The sequence below is a fragment of the Pteropus alecto genome, unplaced genomic scaffold (genome assembly GCF_000325575.1).
Source record: "Pteropus alecto unplaced genomic scaffold, ASM32557v1 scaffold23, whole genome shotgun sequence".
Lineage (NCBI taxonomy): Eukaryota > Metazoa > Chordata > Mammalia > Chiroptera > Pteropodidae > Pteropus > Pteropus alecto.
The window spans coordinates 6,033,500-6,052,535 of record NW_006435837.1 but is presented as its reverse complement, the minus strand read 5'-3'; the positions used below and the strand labels follow the sequence as shown (position 1 = coordinate 6,052,535).

The following is a 19,036-nucleotide window of genomic DNA, read 5'->3' as shown; positions in this document are numbered from 1 at the left end:
CCCTCTGTTGAAAAGAATATATATTTCAAACGCATTTAATTTTCTGTTAATTTGTGTCGAGCAATAAATTTGTTGAGCAATAAATTACTGAGGCAACCATGTGTTTCTCAACAACTTTCAGGAAATGATAAAATTTCTTTAGCCATAAAGAACCGACAGAGAGTTGTCAGAATCAAAATGCGTCCAGAGGCAGTAAGGACTAGGGAAAGGGGATTCTCTGTGTCCAATACACTTTCTTTCCTTTGCAACTAAACAGGATCTTCAAAATGGAAGGACTGTAATTGTGATATTCAACTTAGTCACATTTTAGCTATGACTGCAGAAGAAAGCATTTGCTTCCCAGATTTTAAAGAGAAATGTCCTTTCTGTCAATATGGTAGTAAAGAGGTTTCTAGTTTTAGTTGTTGAGAAGGTTTCTGTTGTTAGTACTAAAAAGAAAAGCAGCTAAAATCAATGACCGATATCTTCTCATTTTCTTAAGGTTAAAATAGAAAATAACTTTAAAAAACAGTTCAAGGCAGTAGCAGAAAAAGAGACTTTAATTAAAATTAAAACAAAGGTTTTTGAGGAAAATTTTAAAAACTCAATTTTTCCAAAAGGCAGAAAAATAGTAATAAAAAAGAATAATAAAAGGAACATAATAATAAAAGAAAGAAAAATAATAATCTGACAGGAGAGCCTAGGCAATCGAACAAGTTGTTTTAAAAGTTAGGACTGGTGAACTTTTCTAAATTTTTCTGTATTTTATGTATTTCTTATAAAAAGCACATATGACTTCCGAAATTTGGATAGAGGTAGGAAGACCAATGGTAAGTTTTGAAACATCTATTCACCAAGTCACGTACCTATTTCCCTAAGGATTACACTGTTTACTTCATCACCTTGTATGGTTTAGAATGTAGTAAATGCTTCAGGAGAACAGCATTTGGTAATAACTAACTTATTACCAAGTTAGGTGCTGAATAATTAACTTACAGTTTGGTCTTGTGATGATAGCCAAGTACCAAGTGTACTTGTAGGAATCATAAGGGTTAAAACATATGTTGCTATAGAGATGTTACATAATAGTGAGAACGTAGTTAACACTACTGAACTGTATACTTAAAAATAGTTAAGCTGGTAAATGTTACGTTTTTTACAATTAAAAAAGTGTTTTGACGTAGGCGTATAAGCCAAACTGTTATTTCAAGAGGTTTCCTAGGTACCATTTTGCCAGAGAGACTCCTACCTGAAAGCCTGAGCTGTAATGCCTTTAAGATTTGAGTTTCTGTACTGGATTTAAGATCTAATATTAAGTCTGCTTAAGATGCTCCAGAAGTATCAGTAGTCAAAAGGGAGCCAAGCTGTACATGAGCTCGTGGAACATGTCAAGCAAGGGTTCCCAAGCATGGCTGGGCCTGGACCAGCAACATCAACATCGCCTGGGAACAGAATACAGAATCTCAGGCCCCCGCCAGGTGAAATGAGAAACTCTGGGAGTGAGACCGTCGATCTGTATTTACTAAGGCCAGCAAGCCTATCTGATGATTCCAAAGTGTGAGAACCACTGATCCAAAGTCAGCCTGCACAGCACAGCATTGGGCTGCAGCACAGGGTTTGGGAAAAACTAGGTGGTTGCTAGTTAGGGGTTGGGCTCTAGAGTCAATGCTTGAACCTCAAGCCCTCTACATACTAGCTGTGAGTAAGCCAGATGTTGTCTCAGACCCTCAGTTTCCTCATCTGTAAAGTAGATCTCCCCCACAGGGTGGCTGGGAGGACTGCACAAGCTACAGAGAGCCCATGGCACAGTGCCGGCCGGCGGCAAGCTATGTGTGCCACCTAGGTTATATGCCGGCCCAGACGTGGAGTTGGACACAACACCAGCTCCCAGGACACCTTGGGGCAGGGATCCTCGACTGTCTGTGGGCCATGGGCCATCCAGTGAAGCCGTCGAACTCCCTCTCAAAAGAATGTTTTTAGAGGCATAAAGGAAAATACATTAAGATTACGTAAAAAACTAATTATACATATTAAAAATACACATTATCAATGTTAAAATAATAAACGTGTGATATAGAAAGGAAAAAGGGTAGCTTGTTCTGTGACATGGAGCAATACTACAGCTGAAGTTGGTTTTTCTACCTCTAACTATCAATGGCATGTAATCGACAATTCAGTTGCCTTCTTGAAACAGACACAGTGCCTCTAATTTCGGAGAATGCGTAGCAGTACATAACTGATTAGTTTTCTCTCCTCTCCCCATCCCATCCTTTGTGTCTACCACCAGGGTCCAAGCGCCATAGAGGACCTCTTTAAAGAACTGGACAAGAATGGAGACGGAGAAGTTAGTTTCGAAGAATTCCAGGTGGTACTGAAAAAGATATCCCAGTGAAAGAAAAAACAAAATGATACCATTCTGATCACCAAGAGAAGAGCACCTGAGATGCAGCCCTATTCTACACTGGGTCCTCAATGTCTCCTTTTAAATCTTTTCAATTATAATGATCTCACAGTGATATCCAATTATTGCTAATAAAGAAATTCTTAAGACATGCCTCACCTTGTCAATTACTGACCCCCATAGGTTGATAGACTTGAAAGTAACCTTAGTCTGAATGCATTTAATTTTATCGAATAATAATAAAATAAGGTCCAGAATAGTTCCACGATCTTGACAAAAATGGTGTCAGAGACCTGGAAAGAATTCGAACGTGCCAAACCAAGTCCCTCACTCCACGATTCCGCCAGAATAACCCTGTCCTTGCTCTCCCTCCCTGACCACTTCACGCTCACATCATTGCCAATTTCAACTCTACTCAACAGCTAGTGAGAAACAGACTTCAAAACACAGACGCTTGTCTAGAAAGTCATCTCCCAACACTTGCTGTGCTTTTTGAATCAATGACCCTCTCGGGAAATAGAAGGAATATAGGACCAAGATTCAGTTCTGCTCCATCACCAAGGGGGTGGCCTTGGTTCTAGTATGTGATGTGCAAAATAAAAGGGACAGGAAGACCTAGGGGCCTCCCAGCTCTGCCACCCTGCGCTGCTGGGACTCTGGGCATCTGAGAAACAAACAGCTCGCCCTCAAGTTCCCCTTGCTGAGTCTGGCTGGGGACAAGGGCGGGGGTAGGGGGGAAGGGCAGAGGAAGTATGGGAAGGGAATTTAACCAAAAGGAAAAGAAAACTGAGTTCTAACCCTTCCATCAAGAAACAAAGGAAACTTTTATACACAGTGAGGGAAGGTTTAAATAAAATTTAGATCATTCTAATTCAACACAAGCGCATTCTCATGGCATCAAAAGCCTTAAACATTTCTAATGACTAATTATATTCCACTGTATGGATACCCCATAGTAGTCTTAACTATTTCCCCATTGTGGGGCATTCAGATTATTGCCATTTCTGATTCTTCTAAATAATGTCATAATGAGTACCTGTACATATCTCTGTCAACACATCAGATTTCCCTAGGAGAATTTCTGGGAAGTAAATGTCTGAGTCAGAGGGTATGAATATTTTTATGGTTTGCAAAACAGACCACCTAATTGATTTTCCAAAAGGTTGTACTGATTCATATTTCTACGAACAGGCGAGAGAATGCCAGCTTCACTCCCCAGACAGCACTCGTCAGTCTCATTTTAACTTCAGCAGGTCACATTAGTGCACATCTGTTATTTGTTTCTGGTTTTAGTAGGAATCTTCTACTATTTCTCCAATGAGTTTACTGTTGGATATTGGTTTATAAAAGACATTCTTTCTTCTGTGTAAGAAGTACTCTTCGCTTCCTGGTTTGTTACGAGATTGTGAGCACCAGGGTGTAGGTACTATAGACAGCAGATTGAGCATCTGTGGTGATGTGAGGGTTCTCTCTTTTGTTTGATCAATATGATGCGTTAATCGATTTAATTCCCGAGACACACTGCCCAGTCGTGACCAATTAATCTTTAATGCTTTTAAATTACACACTCTAATATTTTACTTACGATTTTCACATCTTTATTAATAAGCAACACTAGTCTACAGTGTGGAGTTTTGTTTTCTTGTTGCATATGCTTTGTTGAGTTCTAATATCCAGGTCATTCCGGCTTCCCATTTTAGCCTATGTTCTAATCTCAATGAGCCACTTGCAGAGCAAATAAACATTATCTCTTTCAACTCCGACATATACAAAGTACCTACTATGGGCAAAGCATTACACAAGATGCCTTAAGAGATACCCCTTTCCAGGCCTCTGAGATCCTAAGTCAGTAAGTCTGGGATCAGGCCAGGGAAAGGCTTAATTGAGGAAGCAGTATTCAAGTGGGATTTGTAGGAAGAGCCTTGAGGGGAACCTGCAGGGAGGGGGTAGCAAAGGGCATTCAAAAGGAGGGAAAATCCCACTCCCAGTAAACACATCACGTCCAAGTGCAAGGCAGTTCAGGGAACGTACGCACCGTATCTTCGGCGTAAAGCCAGCTATGAGGAATAAAGAGGGCACACTGGCTTCAGACCATGAAAGTCCCTGGTTGCCACGCTAAACGAAGGTCAGAAAGGGAGCAGGAAGGTAGGAAGGTGTAGGAGTCACAGAGTGACATGAACGTGCTTTAGGAAGATGAGGCGGCACCAAAAAAGAGTCTGCAGTGGGGAGGAGGGGAGGCGGTCGCAGAGTGGAGGCCAGGGCTAGGCAGGAGGCCTCTAAGGCAAACTGGGTAAGCTGGGAAGGCCTCAAGGGAACAATGGTGACGCACGGGAAACACACTGGAGAAGTACCCCTCTTCCTGGCTGACTTGGACAAATCAGTGTTTGAGGGTTAACCCTCAGGAAGGGTGAAAACATAGGGAGCGTTGTTTGTGGTGTCTGTATGTGCATGGTGTGTGCGTGTCTGTCTATTTCATCGTCCTTGGCCTGGCTTCCAACATGGATCTCCTCTCCCACATCCAACAGGATCCGTCTGAATTTCCTCTTGAATCAACAGTACCAGCATCTTGTCAGCCACAGAATTGCAATCCTCGGTAGACTGTAGGCTCCACCAGGACTAGCATTTTTATCCATTGTTTCACCGACGCATCCTCAAGTCTAGATCCGGGCCTGGCACATGGCAGAGGCTCAAGAGCTATTTCCTGAATGAAAAATTCTTAACTATCCAGTCACTAAATCTTGTTGATTCATTCCATAAAGTTGATCTGCCACCCGGATCCTTAGATCACAGACGGAGGCTGCCGTAATGCTCAACCACACGCCTTGCCTGGACTCTTTTCTCCCCTCTCAGCCCTCTATCTCTCGTGCCAGCTGAATCTCCCTAAAGCACCCATTCTATTGGAAAGCCTTCGGTAACAAGTATGATATTAGCATAACATGTCACAGTTGGCAGGGGTTATCTTACTGGTTCCCTATCGTCTTCAGGATTAATTTTGACGCTGACACTCCAGGGCCTCCAAAATCCACACTAACCTCCTTTATTTCCCTTCGCTTCCCTGTAGGGCCATGTGCTTCAGCCAAGCTACTCTGTATTCTATGACCAAATCTTGGACATTCCAGCCTAGCACACGCCTCCCCTTCTTTCTATCGTCTCCAAGCCTTTGACGATCTTCCCTTCTTACTCTAAGCCACAGAACTTTTTCCCAACGGAATTCTTATCTAAGATCTACCTGTGCTATGTGATACCCCCGACCACTAGATCAGGTGGCTACTGACATTTAAATTAATGAAGATAAAATAAAATTTAAAATTCAGTTCCTCAGCCACACTAACTACATTTCAAGTGCTCCGTAGCCCCATGTGGCCAGCAGCTACCATAGTGGATGGCACAGTTACAGACTAGTTGACAGCGCTGGGAGCATTAATGACAGCATACTCGCGTACTGCCCATATACTTGGTTCCATGTTTCACTGGTCTATGCTTCGCATCACCAACTAAACTGAAATACACTGTTTAGGACTGCACTTAAGTGGACAAGCTCCAAACATACAGTGACTGTTTTCTTTTTAATAATTTCTTTCCGTTAGCATCCAGTTATTTCTAGTGCAAAACAAAAAAAATCTTTAAAGTGGTTGAAATACCTATTCTTAAGGCATTTCGCATTGAGTTCAAGGTATAAAATCTTTAAAATGCATTAGCTTTGAAGTACTCATTTAGTCATTCATTGTTAAAATTATGGACTCCTCTTATGGTTCACTAATGGGGCCTTACTCCTGGCAGTGCTGTCTCTTTTCCAAAAGTAGACCTGGCTGGGGGTACGGTCAGGTGGAAAAGATGCGCTATCTATTAGGCAGTGGCTATCATGCCTGGAAGAATCTTTCTTTCTCCAGACAGAAAGCAGTTACTATGGCCAACAGCCTCATACAGACTCTGAACCTATCATCCTCACCAAGACAGGATTAAATGGCTATTAGGCTCCCAGACTAGTCCATAAAAGGCTATTTTACTTGTATAGCTGTCCTTGACAGCTGCTTTTATGGGATAAATGTTCTTTAGCCCCACTAAGCTCCAAATGACTTTTGTAAGGTCGTTTTGTTAGTTGGGAGATGTTCACTACGATGTTCCAAATGCAAAGCAGTCTTCAAAGTAATAAATGTTGCCTAAAAAATTACTCTACGTGGCCATCTGGTTTTTTTTTTTTTTTAACACCTCTTAATTTGCTTTCCATGTAAAATTGTTGAAAAATAACATGGAAGAAGAAAATATTTCAAACAGGGCTTCAACTAAAGGTAGGAAAATGTTATGCATTAATATGCTTAATGAATAACACAAATTACTCTTCACCTGAACTGACTTTCAATTATTTGTGACTATTTCACAAATCTAGTGTGTCAGATGTAAAATTAATTTTAACTTTGAAAAAGGTATAAAAGAAGTCACATCTATGATAAATAACTAAAGATGAAATGCTATCAAATATCTCAATCTCAAATTTTCATTAAAATGCTTCAAATTTCTCACTTTTTCTTACCTATCCCACCATCCGAGTGTGCATGTGTGTGAAGATGGAACACAGGTTCTGTTTTCAGGATGCTATATCTTATGTAAACTCAGATTTAAGTTACTGTTTTCAATAAACGGAAAAGAAACGCTAAAAATTAAGCATATCCAATGCCATGTCACTCCAACCCTCAGAAAGGCAAATATTAAAAGCTGAAAATACCAAGTGTTGGCAAAGATAGGAGAAATTGGAGCCTCAAACTTTGCTGGTGGGAGTATAAATATTATAACCGCTTTGGAGAGTGATTTGGTATAACTAGAAGTTAACAGAAGAGCACACCCTTCGACAAAGTCATTCCTCTAAGACTATATTTTAGATTGGAACCATTTGCATGTATGTACGTGGATACCCATATAGGAATATTCATTGCAGCATCGTTTGTCAAAACAAAATTTGGAAGCAATTTAAGTATCCGTTAATGGAAAAATGGAAAGACAAATTAAGGCATTGCATAAAATGTAATATTATTAAAATTAAAATTTTAAAAATTAAGCATATCCACATACCTAAACAGTAGATAGAGATCCTTTTCCTACACGAGTCTCAAAAGCCAAAGATATTCTAAATATAAAGTCCACAATGCCATGAACTATCCTCCACTTGAACTGGAGAGGTCTAAAGCCAAATTCAAGGTCAAGGGTGTCAGCAGCAACCATGTGATTGATATAGAGCCAGAATGCAAGTCAGCTAGCTACAGCTGTGTTCCTGGTAAGCATCCTCTAGAAGGCAGGTAAAGCTACTTTGAAGCAGGCCAAAGAATCAGACTTGCTGCAGAGCCCTAAATTCCTGCAAAATCTCAGAGTCTTCTATTTCACCTTGTGGATTAAGCACAGAAATGACACAATAAATTAAATTTTACTCACTCTCTCCTGGTACTCTCAGACTCAGAGTCTACTTTCACTCTTAGAGAAAAATCTATTTCTCCTTTTATGTGTATAAGAGACACCTCCAGTTAGATATGTCTTGGATGCCAGTGTCTCTACCGATTTCATATGCAACGGTGAGACTAATTATGCATGCCAAAGGTGGGCCATGATGGCCCATGAAGGGGATCAGAATTTAACACCCCCAAATATGTCTCTTTGACATAAGAATTACTTTGAGCTGATTATTTTTAAGAAACAGCAGAGAAGCTCTGAAAACCAAGAAGTTACCCTTTTTCTAAGAGACATTTACACTTCTAAGGGAAATCTCCATTTGTAAGGGTGTCTCCCTCTCTGTACCAGGAAGAGGACTGACCGTTAAGCCTCTAGAACCGCTCATCAATGGAGAAGGCAAGATCTTAATCTGCATAACGATCTGTCCCTTGTTTTCTTCTTTTCCCCGATAACCTCTCATAACTGACTCTCCTAACCTGCTCCCCCTAAAACAACTTCTTTTGTCTTTAGCTGGAGATGGTGTTTAAGTTGCTGGCCTCGGCCGTTTAGGGGAGTTACTCAGTTTTCGTCTCTCCCATACACACAGGAGGGATCCATGTTATTAAACTGCTGCTTGTTTTTCTCCTGCTAATCTGTCTTTGATTACAAAGGGGGGTGGTCTCACCCAGGAACCTAGAAAAGTAGAAGAAAAATGATTTTTCATCTCCCATACCCATGAAACAGATTTTGGCAGCAAATATACCCTAAAGGAGGCTGCTGGTTTCCAAATTATTTACTTTTTTAGCTAGCGGGGCCAGAATGGCCATTACTCGCTGTAAGTCATTGTTATTTGCTCAAGTTTAAGTGATTCCCCAGGCTTCCTGGTGTTTGCTGCCTGGTGATTCTATTACCTTGGTCTTTTTCTTTAATAAGACTTCTCACCATCATCGCAAATGCTGGCTCTTAAGGCTATTTTTCTCTGACAAACTGATTGCGGGCCATAACGATGTTCAGTAGCAATTAGGTTTTATTGTTCTCTTCTCACTTATGAGTATAGACGTTTTCAAAATGTAAAACGCACATATCCTCTGACTTAGCAATTCCCCTTCTAGGAATTCATCCGAGTGTGGAGGTGTGGGTACAAAGACATACGTAAATGGCTACTAATCTGCAGCATGATTTAAAGTAGCAAAAGAATGGACATAACCTAAATATTCGTCAGTATGAGACGGATTAAACAAAAATGATGCAGGCAGCAGGGCAAGTTGGTGGAAGATCCCTGTGCATTGATGTGGAGCGATCAGTACAAAGAGCAAGAGGAAACAGTGTCTCAAGCGCGCTGACATATGTATTTGTTAAAAAGGAAACACATATCCACATATGTGTGTGGGTAGGTGGGTGCACATACACACACAACCAGTAAAAGGCAGTCATCAAAGAATGTTGCCAAAGCGATGTAACAGTGGCACCTACTGGTAAAATCATTTCCTATTCCAAAGTATTATCTTAAAAAAACAAAACAAAACTCATGATTTGCCGGCACAGCCATTTCGGCCAATAGTCAGGAAATATGTTTATATTAAAGCTTCATAAGGAACTCTTCATTAGTATTAGGTCTTCTGAGCATAAAACTTAAGAGTATCATCTGGCTGGGGAGTTATGGTTCATTAAGGTTTGGACTGTTAGCTGTAAAAGGAGTGAAGAGTATCCCCATATCCTTCCATGGAGTGGTCTCCAGCATATAATGTTAAGTGAAAAAAGTAGACAAAAAAAATGTACAGAGTATACTACCATTTATCTAAGAAGAGGAGGGGGTTACAAGCAGACATACAGGCTTACTTTAAAAAATGGAAAGATAACTGATAAAAAAAAAAAATAAGAATTAATGGCTGCCACAAGGGAAGGGAGAGGTTAGGTTGAAGGCGAGAGAAATACGAGTGGATTTCTCTAAATTAGTGGTTCTTAATGGGGGCTAGTCTGCCTGTGCTCCCAGGGGATGTGCTCCAATATCTGGAGGTGGTTTTTTAGGGTTACAATTGAGGGTTGGAAGAAATGTACTACTGACATCTAGTGGGTGGAGGCCAAGGAGGCTGCCGAACATCCTACAGTGCACAGGACAGACCCACCACAAAGAATTACCCGATCCACGTAGTGCAAATTATATATCTAATAAGAAACCTGTATCTAGAATATATCAAGAATATTTACAATTTAATAATAAAAAAACCAAATAACCTGATTTAAAAATGTGCAAGGGATCTGAACAGCCATTTCTCCAAAGATGACATGCAAGTGGCCAGTAAGCACATGAAAAGATGCTTGACAACCTAAGCCATCAGGGAAATGCAAATCAAAGCCACAATGAGATGCAATTTTATGCCCATTAGGATGCCTAGAATCAAAAAGACAGACGATAGTGAGTGTTAAGGATGTGGATAAATTGAAGCCCTCATATACTGCTGGAAGGAATGTAAAATGTTGTGGCCACTTTGGAAGTCAGCCCAGTAGTTACTCAAAAGGTTAAACATACAGTCAACACAGGACCCACAAGTCCACTCCTAGGTGGATATATCCCCATGAAATGAAAATATGTTTACACAATAACTTGCACACAAAGGTTCATTGTAGCAGCACTATTCATAACAGCCAAAAAATGAAAACAATCTGAACATCCATCGATGACCGAATGGGTTAATAAAATGTAGTATGTCTACATAATGGGATATTATTCAGCAATAAAAAGAAGCAAAGTACCTGATAGATGTTACGATGTACTCAGATCTTGACAACATTATGCCAAGTGAAAAAAGCCAGTCACAAAAGGCCGCATATTCTATGATTCCATGAAATGTCAGAACGGGCAAGCCCATAGAGACAGAAAACGGATTAATGATTGCCCAGAGCTGGAGCCAAGGGAGGAAACTAGGAGGCTTGGGGTATCAGCTAAGGGATGGGGGGTTTCTTTCAGAGTAATGAAAACAGTTCAAAATTGATTGTGGTGATGGTTGCACAGATCTGTGTATATGCTAAAAGCCACTGAATTATACACTTCAAGTGGCTAAATATCATGGCATGTGAATTATATCTCCATAAAGCTGTTAAAAAGAAAATCAAGTATAATGGTGAGGTGTACACTCTGACAGAGGTGGGTACAAGGCATTAGAGGCGTTCAGAATAGGTCGTTCCGATCTGTGCCTCTGCGGTATGCGAACTGTTTTCAGCTAAAGGCAGTGGAGACACTGCAGGCTCAAGATGATCTTCTGTCTCCTCTCCTTAACTATGGAGAAGAATTTGAATTAGGGGCCTTGCCCTTGCCCATACTAAGAGATTACTAGGAATCACCGTTTTTTAAATCTATCTATAGGGCAGGACAATCTACTTATTACTAAACATCCGTTCTTCTTACTGTTCTGTGAAGGATCGTCCTTCCCTCCAGAAGCCCCAGGCACCGTACCTCATCCTTAGGTCAGAATGCCATCTCTACCTCATTTTCCCTTTCTGTCTCTACACTTCTCCAGTAAGCTGGGTTTCCAGACGTACGAACGTAATTAAATTTGAGTACTTTCTCTTGTTACTGTCTCGTGTTGATTTAATTATTACACCAGACAGAAGAAGTGAAAGGTAGAGGAAAGTTTCTTCCTCCCCAACAGCACAGATGGCAGAAGCTCAGAAAGAAAGGTCAGGAAAGGCCTCTCGGGATGAACAGGAAGTTGTCGGTCATTGGGTTTGGTTTATTTTTTTAATGAAATTCTTTGCTGGTTTTATTGAGATTCCAGGGGGAGGGAGGCTGCAGAAGGGGGACATCTCAGGTGTAAGGAATCTCAGGACACATCTAAAAAACTTGCTCGGATTATCCAAACATAAACCCCAAGCATGGGAGGGATGGGGATGCCATGGATTGAATTAACAAAGCAGCAGGTGACAGAGCACAACAGCCTTCGCTCCCAGCCAAGAACCTTGAACTGAATATTTTACAGGAAAAGGAATCAGTTGAAGACGAGGAGCAGCAGCAGAACAAGTGTCACTTTTGTTTTAGAAAGACAGATGACTGCCAGTGTGGAAACTAGACAGACAGGGATAAGTCTAAGGACAGCCAGCCCATTTATTTATACTCACTGTTATTAATGGTCACAGTCAACTTAATCCTTCCTAAACATTAAGCTTGCAAAGAGAAAACAGTCCAGGATCGTGTCTTTCTTCAAGACATGGCTGACAAGATGGACTTTTGAAAACAAAGCAATTTGATGTAAAAATAATAATAAAATCATATATAATTCTAAATGTCCTAATAGTGTAATGAAAGGAAAAAAAAAAAAAAAAAACAGCCTCTTATGAGTTTAGGCAAGAGCCAGAAACAAAATGACAACGACCCAACTCAGAAAGGTAAACAAGCTACTTACCACAGGAACATGAGCATTTGGCTCAAACTCTGTGGAATCGGCATCTGAAGATTAAGAAATGAGTTCAAAAATTCACCAATATTGCTGAACAATATCTTAAGTAAAAAGACTTTTTTAAAATAAAAGGTTATTAGCAAATCTCAGACTTACCTTTCAAGTTAAGGCAGTTCCTCGCAAACTCTATCACTGCTAGTTGCATCCCGAGACAAACTCCTATTTTAAAAGCACATAGATAAAGCATATGAACATATTTTATATTGCTTCATATTTTCCGTTCGTTTGTTTGCTGTCTGTCTCCTCCATCTAGAACTCAGGCTCTGAGAGAGCAAGACTCTGCCTGTTGGTTCACTGCTATGCCCTGCGTGGTCAGAACGTCTGTGGCAGGGGCAGGGAAGGGGGTTAGATGACCCGAATTTGAGGAAGAAATGAATTCCAGGTCTGAAAAGGGCAGGAAACGATAGGGTAAGCTCCAAAAGGCAAATCTGGACCCCTCCAAATTTGTCTCTAAATCGAGGTACATGGTGGGCTCCGAGGCTGTCCCACAGCACCTGAGTCCTTCAGTAAATATCTAACAACACCCAAGTCCAGAAGGAGACTTCACACCCCCCCGTTCTTGGTTTCACAGCCTTAAATACTGGCTTTGCCTGAGGGCAGCCTCAGGTGGCCAGCGGGCTGGGATCTGAGGAGCCCCACAGGTGGGCAGGGGCGCCCAGAACAGCCCCAGTAACCTCACTATAGGAAAATGGCAGCAGCTGGAGGAGCTGGCACCTCCACTTGTGGGCCTGAGTGTGGTGAAGAGCAGGGCGGGGCGATGCCCAATGGAGCTGAACAGAGCTCAGTGAGAAGGAAAAGAGACCTGTGTAGCCCCAGGCCTGTTGCTACAGGGATGCAGCCTTCACTCATCTCCAAATTCACTGCGGCCCACAATTCACTCCACTAAACAAATGCCGAGGAGCATTCCAGATGCTCTGAAAGACGTATCCGAAGTGCAGGAGGGATTCAAAGGAGAAAGCAATCAATATAGCAGGCATGCCAGAACGAGTCGGTAAGTATGAGAGAGCTGAGTGCTTTCGGGGGACTTGAGAGACTCCCACGTGGCTAGGACATAAAGATACACTGTGTTAAAGAGAAAGCTACGGAGTTGAGAACTGTCCTATACAGGGAAAATAACCTGAATGACACTGACCATGTTCAGACAGAAAGAACACATTACTTCACAAGAAAACAATGGCCCGGACGAGCTTAGACAAACAAAACGAGGCATCAGGTAACTTCCCTTTTGAAAACGGATGCCAGTGGAGAGCATCTAGGAAGCTAATCGAAGAACAAAGGCCATGGAGAAAATGAATAGCTCGCTGAGAGTAGAAGGTACTGAAGCCTGTCTACTCGGTCTGTAAAGCCAGCAACACATCCAAGCACAGTGTTAGCTGCGCCTCTCCCCACCCCCTGACCGAATCCCACCTGCAGGGCTTCCTTTATCCCACCAAGAATCCATTTCATCCGGTTTCACTGGCACAGAAGCCACGCTTTGCCACTCGAACGAGAGCATTAAAAAGACTCAGCTCCACCAACTTTTAACACAGCTGTTCCTGTACTATTGGATGGTCTTTCCGTATTATCTTTTCGAGAGGGAGCATATAAATTTTAACTCGAACTTTTTTTTCTGATTAGAAAGAACATTGTGGAGTTCTGCTGAATGGTTCTGTGCTCGAAGTGGTAAAAGATGGATTTGGGTTGGAATCGGAGAAAGTAAGGGCAGGTATGGACAGCCACTTCTCCCGGCCTCTTGCTACCAAACCAGAGCATGAATAAGTTCTCCTAGGTCGACAAACTCTTTCTTTAAAAGGCCAGAGAGTAAAGCATTTAGGCTTTGCAAGCTGTAGGGTCTCCGACTCTGCCACCGTACCACAAAAGCTGCCGTAGGCAATATATAAACAAATTGGCATGGGTGTGTGTCGATAAAACTTTATTTACAAAAACAGCCCACGAGCCAGGTATGGCCTGCAGGATACAGTTCACTGACCCCCGTCACAGACTATTCGGTGCCTGAATACTCAAATGTGAGTTCATACTTTTCACGTTAACAAACCCTATCAAGTGTCACCCCTACTTGGTGTCCAAAGTCTAATAAACTCATAGTTAGGATCCATAAACATGAGTTTTACCCAGAAAAGGAATCTTCTTTGCCCTTGCCCAAGAAATCGCCTGGAGTTTTCCCAATGTTCCTCTGATTCCGAAGCCTCCTGGCACAAGAACACCACTGCAATCAACACAAGATGAGGGTGAATTTGACATTATTTTTATTTGTAAAACTCTTGTTTGCAGCCTTTTATGTTTGCCGATCCCCAGTCCAACACTAGAGCATATGCTCGAGGTCTATATTCAGAACAGATTGCATGAACTGACATCCTGAACTTTCTTCTTGAAATTCTCCCAACGTATGAAGAAGCTGCAGTAATTTCTCACAACTGACCTCAATATGTATTTTCTGATAGGTCTTTGTGGCAAGATCATAGTGACGGAGAAACTCAATTCGATTAAAAATGCCACTGAGAATTATCTGAATAAAAATAGCTTATGGGTTTTTTTTTAAAGCACTACTATAAAAATGTTAAGATCTCTTACATAATCAGAAAGAGTTAAACTGGTAAAATCAATCTAAGATTTCAATCGCTAATTAACTAGAGCACAGGGAGATTTCCTTGTTAGAAGACACTTTAGAGACCTTGTAGACAAACTCATTTGAAAAGACAAGAGTTCAAGAGAAAAACTGGCAGAGTCATGCTACCCTCATGATACGATGCTGCCCCCAAGAGTTCTGTCGATTACTTAGGAAATAAAAACAAGAATCAAATGACGTGGAAAAGAAAATATAACCAAGAGAGAAGGGTTGTCATCTTTGTACTTTAACTTTGTGTAAGATCCATCTCTGCATCTTTCAATACGATCAACACACCTTCTCTCCAAAACAGGACCACCGCCCTCCCCCAAACCAAACCATGTCATTGCACATGCCACTAACATCAACGTGGCACATCGCAAAATAAATGCGGTGTGAACATATCACAACCAGCCATAATGACCGCAAGTACTCCAGACTACCTTTCAAAATGCACAAAAATTAGTAATTGCGGTCAATGAAATCATTACAGAAAAAGCACAATGGCATTTTCCTAACTGGCGTGGACGGTCCCCAGGACTCACTCAGCTTTGCATAGCTTCTGCCACGCTTCGTGGAATTTCACAGGGTCCTCAGCTTCAGTGGTGTGCTCCAGATCAATGGAGTCGATGTACTAAAAAACATCCAACAGATTAAAGGAACATTTCAGAAAGTACGTTAAGAAATATTAGAACTATCGAACACTATGACATAGTTTTTCAATACCTACTTGTTATGTAAATACTGTACTGGACGCCTGGGACAGAAACGCAAGATCTCTGTGTTACGGTTCTTATAATCTTTCAGGAAGAGTACAAAACCAGATAAACAGGCAGCGATATCACAGTGGGGTAATGGCTATAGTGAGCAAGGAAGAGACTGCTGAGGAAGTAACCAGGAGCCACACTGATCTAGACCTGGACCCTGGAGGACGGAAGGGAGGGAGCATCATCAGGGAAGACTGCTGGGGAGGTGACGTCCAAGAAGCTAGGCCCTCGAGGATGAGCGGAAGCAAGACGAGCATGTGCGTGCACATTGGGAGGCAGGTGGGAAGGTGTGTGAGAGGCAAAGGGAGATGAAGGACCAGCGTGTATGAAACCTCACAGGAAACAGAGGAAGTAGTAGCCACCCCGGGGGCCCTCAGAAGAGGCTGCACCCAGCCGGAGAAATTTACACTTGAGGCCACGGAAAGGTCTTAACTAAGGGGACAATAGGAACAGAGAGTGATTTTAGAAGGATCGCTCTGGTACAGAGTTTGAAATGGAGGGAGGACTGGAAAGCAGTCGGGAAGGTGATGCAGTAAAGCAGGCGCACTTAACACAGCAACAGACTGGACTTTAAGAGAATACGCCAAAATAAATCAATAAATAATTTTTTAAAAAAGAAAAGAATATGCCGAGGCTGTGACTCAAAGAGTACTGAGTAGAACATAATATCAAGAAACTGTATTAAATGAAATATCGTGTGCACTTCCTACATATGTAACAGTCTCTACGTATCTGTTATTTTAGCGTTTCTTTTGTAAAAATTACTATCTGATTATATCTTAAGGTACAAAATTGTGAAGGCTTTACAAAGTTTGTATATAACAATTTTTCTATTGCTCTTTTTTTTCCTCTTGGAGGAGTAGGAAAAACGGGAGGTAAAATATTCTCTGGAAAGCCAAAAATAAAAAGTAGTTAGAAAAGGAGGTTACAAAGACGTGAGAGAAAAGGCAGATAGGTCCTAAGCTGATGTCTAAGTGGAAGTTACTAAATTTCTTGGAAATATAAATGTATCTTTTTGCTCATTATATAAAGGTATTACTATTTAAATCAAGAATAATAAGGCTTGCTTGAACTCTGAGATATCCATACATAATATAATTAAATATAAACGTTTATAGATAGAGAAAAGTCTAGAAAGATACGCATCAAACTGGGAATGACAGGTACAACAGAGAAGTAGGATTTCAGGCAGGACAAATCTTTTGCTTTCTGCATTTTACATGATGTCTTTTAAAAATTTTCTACACTTAGCGTATACTACTTCTACAACTAACAAACGCAAAGAATATACTCGACCTATATATGATAACTCCACCTCTACTCTCCCATACTGATTTGACTGAATTTGTTTAAATTTATTTTGACTTTGGCTATTAGGCATGTATTGCAAACAGAACATCTGGGGTATGAGAAGCTGACCCAGACCCACATCTGTTCCTGGCTGGAGGTAAGGCAGTCTCTCTCTCCACGCCCCATGCCAGGCCCCGGTACTGCAGACCCGAGGACAGAGGGCCCCCACACACTGAGGTAGCTGCATCTTAAGCCCCCCAAGTATGACTCCCCAGGCTTGCCTAATTCCCACACAGACCCAGGCCAGGAGAGGAGAACACCGATTTTAAAAAACAAATAATCACTGTTTGCCAGATACCACTCCTCCGAGTTCAAAAAGGCAACATAGCATTTTTAAAAATCGGATTTAATTCCAATGCTAATTATTTTCTTATTAGGCAAATACGATGTACTTAAATGAGTATGAAGTATATATGGCCCTGGATGTGCAAAGCCTAATTTCAGAAACTGTGCCTTAAACCTGTAGGCAGAACAAAGTGAACACGGCAAGCCCGATCGTTACCCTTGGAAAGGCTTGCTTACAAGGCTGGACCTTGGCTGGCATCTTGAAACTTGGATTTGGGAAGGGTTCCTACCATTCCCAGAACTGATAAGAGAGTGGCTCATTGTGCCTACGGAATTTATAGAAACAACACAATTTATGCCGATCGGCTGCTTTTTCTCTGGGAGTCTGGAATTTTGGTACTCAAGTCTCTAATGAGCTTCCCTGGCAGACAGCACTTCACACCTGTTGTCACAGCTCGTTGCTGGGGGAATTAAACCGCATCCTCTGTGACTTCCCTGCGGGAGGACTCCTGGAAGTTGCACCCAGACTTGATCCTGTGTGTCTTTTCCCTTTGCTGATTTTACTCTGCATTCTTCCACTGTAATTAAGCTTAGACATAAGTCTGACTATATGCTGAGTCCTCCTGGAGAATCATCAAACCTGGAGGTGGTCTCGGAGATCCTTCAATACTACCTGCCTCTGAAGCACAAAATATCAGGGTGAATGATTGAAATATCTGGAAGACTAGTCCGGAGCTCACCATCAGATTCAACTTGTGGTTGATGGCCAAGGCTGAGTGTTCCAGGGCTTTGAACACAGAGGCATAGCAGTCTCTGAGCTTGGTGTATTTACCAACCAGGGCTATGGAGCACGTTTTCTGTAACCTTTCATACCTGGGAGGGGAGACGAGTTTAAGGTTATACGCATGGAACATAATATCACAAACATAATGACAGCCACCGTTCTTATCCCAAGGTACTTTTCAAAACCTTAGAAGAGGAGCCTTGAACTTGATGTATTTGACTCCAATCTCCACCCCACCACCAAAGAACTAAAATCTGTATGCCGACAGATTTCAAAATCATAAGAAATTCCAATGTTGGTTTACATAAGCCGGCACAGATATAAATCAAGAGAAAAAGTTAACAGCATTAAAAATATGAAAAGCTGTCTGCATCTCATAAACATGAACTGTCCTTAAATTCATTTACAAGGTGACATCGTATAAGAAAATGCATTCTGAGTGTCAATATGAAACATTCCAATATTAACTTTGTAAGGTGACATTATATAAGAAAATGCATTCAAAGTGTCTACTTTAAAAATTGTTACATTCCCAGCTGGCCCACAAAAGCCAGGTTATTCATGGCATGACTAAAGAACGGTGCTAAGAGAACTACTTAAAATGTTACAAGGCGTTTAGATCATTTTTATGAGAAAATTCCATTCTATATAAAACGCTCAATCACATTTTACCATTAGAGACACAATCTTCGATGTTGCTTTTGTCAGGAAATCTGTTCAAAGAATATGAAAAAATGTCTGGTCTGATACTAAGTAAGTGGAAATGTCATCTTGGGGCTGAAGATATTTTAAAGCTTGAAAGCAAATCCTTCCTCTAACACCTTAGAACAAGAATGTTACTGTGCTGAGGAATATTCCTCATTCATATCAACATCTGCAAAGAATACAAGAGCAACATGACGGTAAAAAGGCTGGGAGGAGAGAAATGCATAAGAAGTCAAAATCGACAGTAAAGGTGACTTTCTAGAAAGGTGACTGAAGTACCCGAGAGAA

The 19,036-nt window shown here is 41.3% G+C and overlaps 2 protein-coding genes across 5 annotated transcripts in view; one reads left to right on the top strand and one right to left on the bottom strand.

The window, feature by feature from the left end:
- The window catches only part of S100G (S100 calcium binding protein G), a 3,759-nt gene extending 1,230 nt beyond the window's left edge, over positions 1–2,529 (top strand). The window contains exon 3 of the mRNA XM_006911639.2: positions 2,267–2,529. Coding sequence (XP_006911701.1) covers positions 2,267–2,371 — 105 coding nt within the window. The 3' untranslated portion in view covers positions 2,372–2,529. The remainder of the gene's footprint in view (positions 1–2,266) is intronic.
- CTPS2 (CTP synthase 2) overlaps positions 1–19,036 on the bottom strand; it is an 89,611-nt gene that overhangs the window by 45,741 nt on the left and 24,834 nt on the right. For all 4 annotated transcript variants that reach the window (XM_015589127.2, XM_025046622.1, XM_015589126.2 and 1 more), the window contains 5 exons: positions 18,000–18,132; positions 15,403–15,491; positions 14,364–14,458; positions 12,349–12,411; positions 12,199–12,242 (listed from right to left, as the gene is read on the bottom strand). In XM_015589127.2, coding sequence (XP_015444613.1) covers positions 12,199–12,242; positions 12,349–12,411; positions 14,364–14,458; positions 15,403–15,491; positions 18,000–18,132 — 424 coding nt within the window. The remainder of the gene's footprint in view (positions 1–12,198; positions 12,243–12,348; positions 12,412–14,363; positions 14,459–15,402; positions 15,492–17,999; positions 18,133–19,036) is intronic.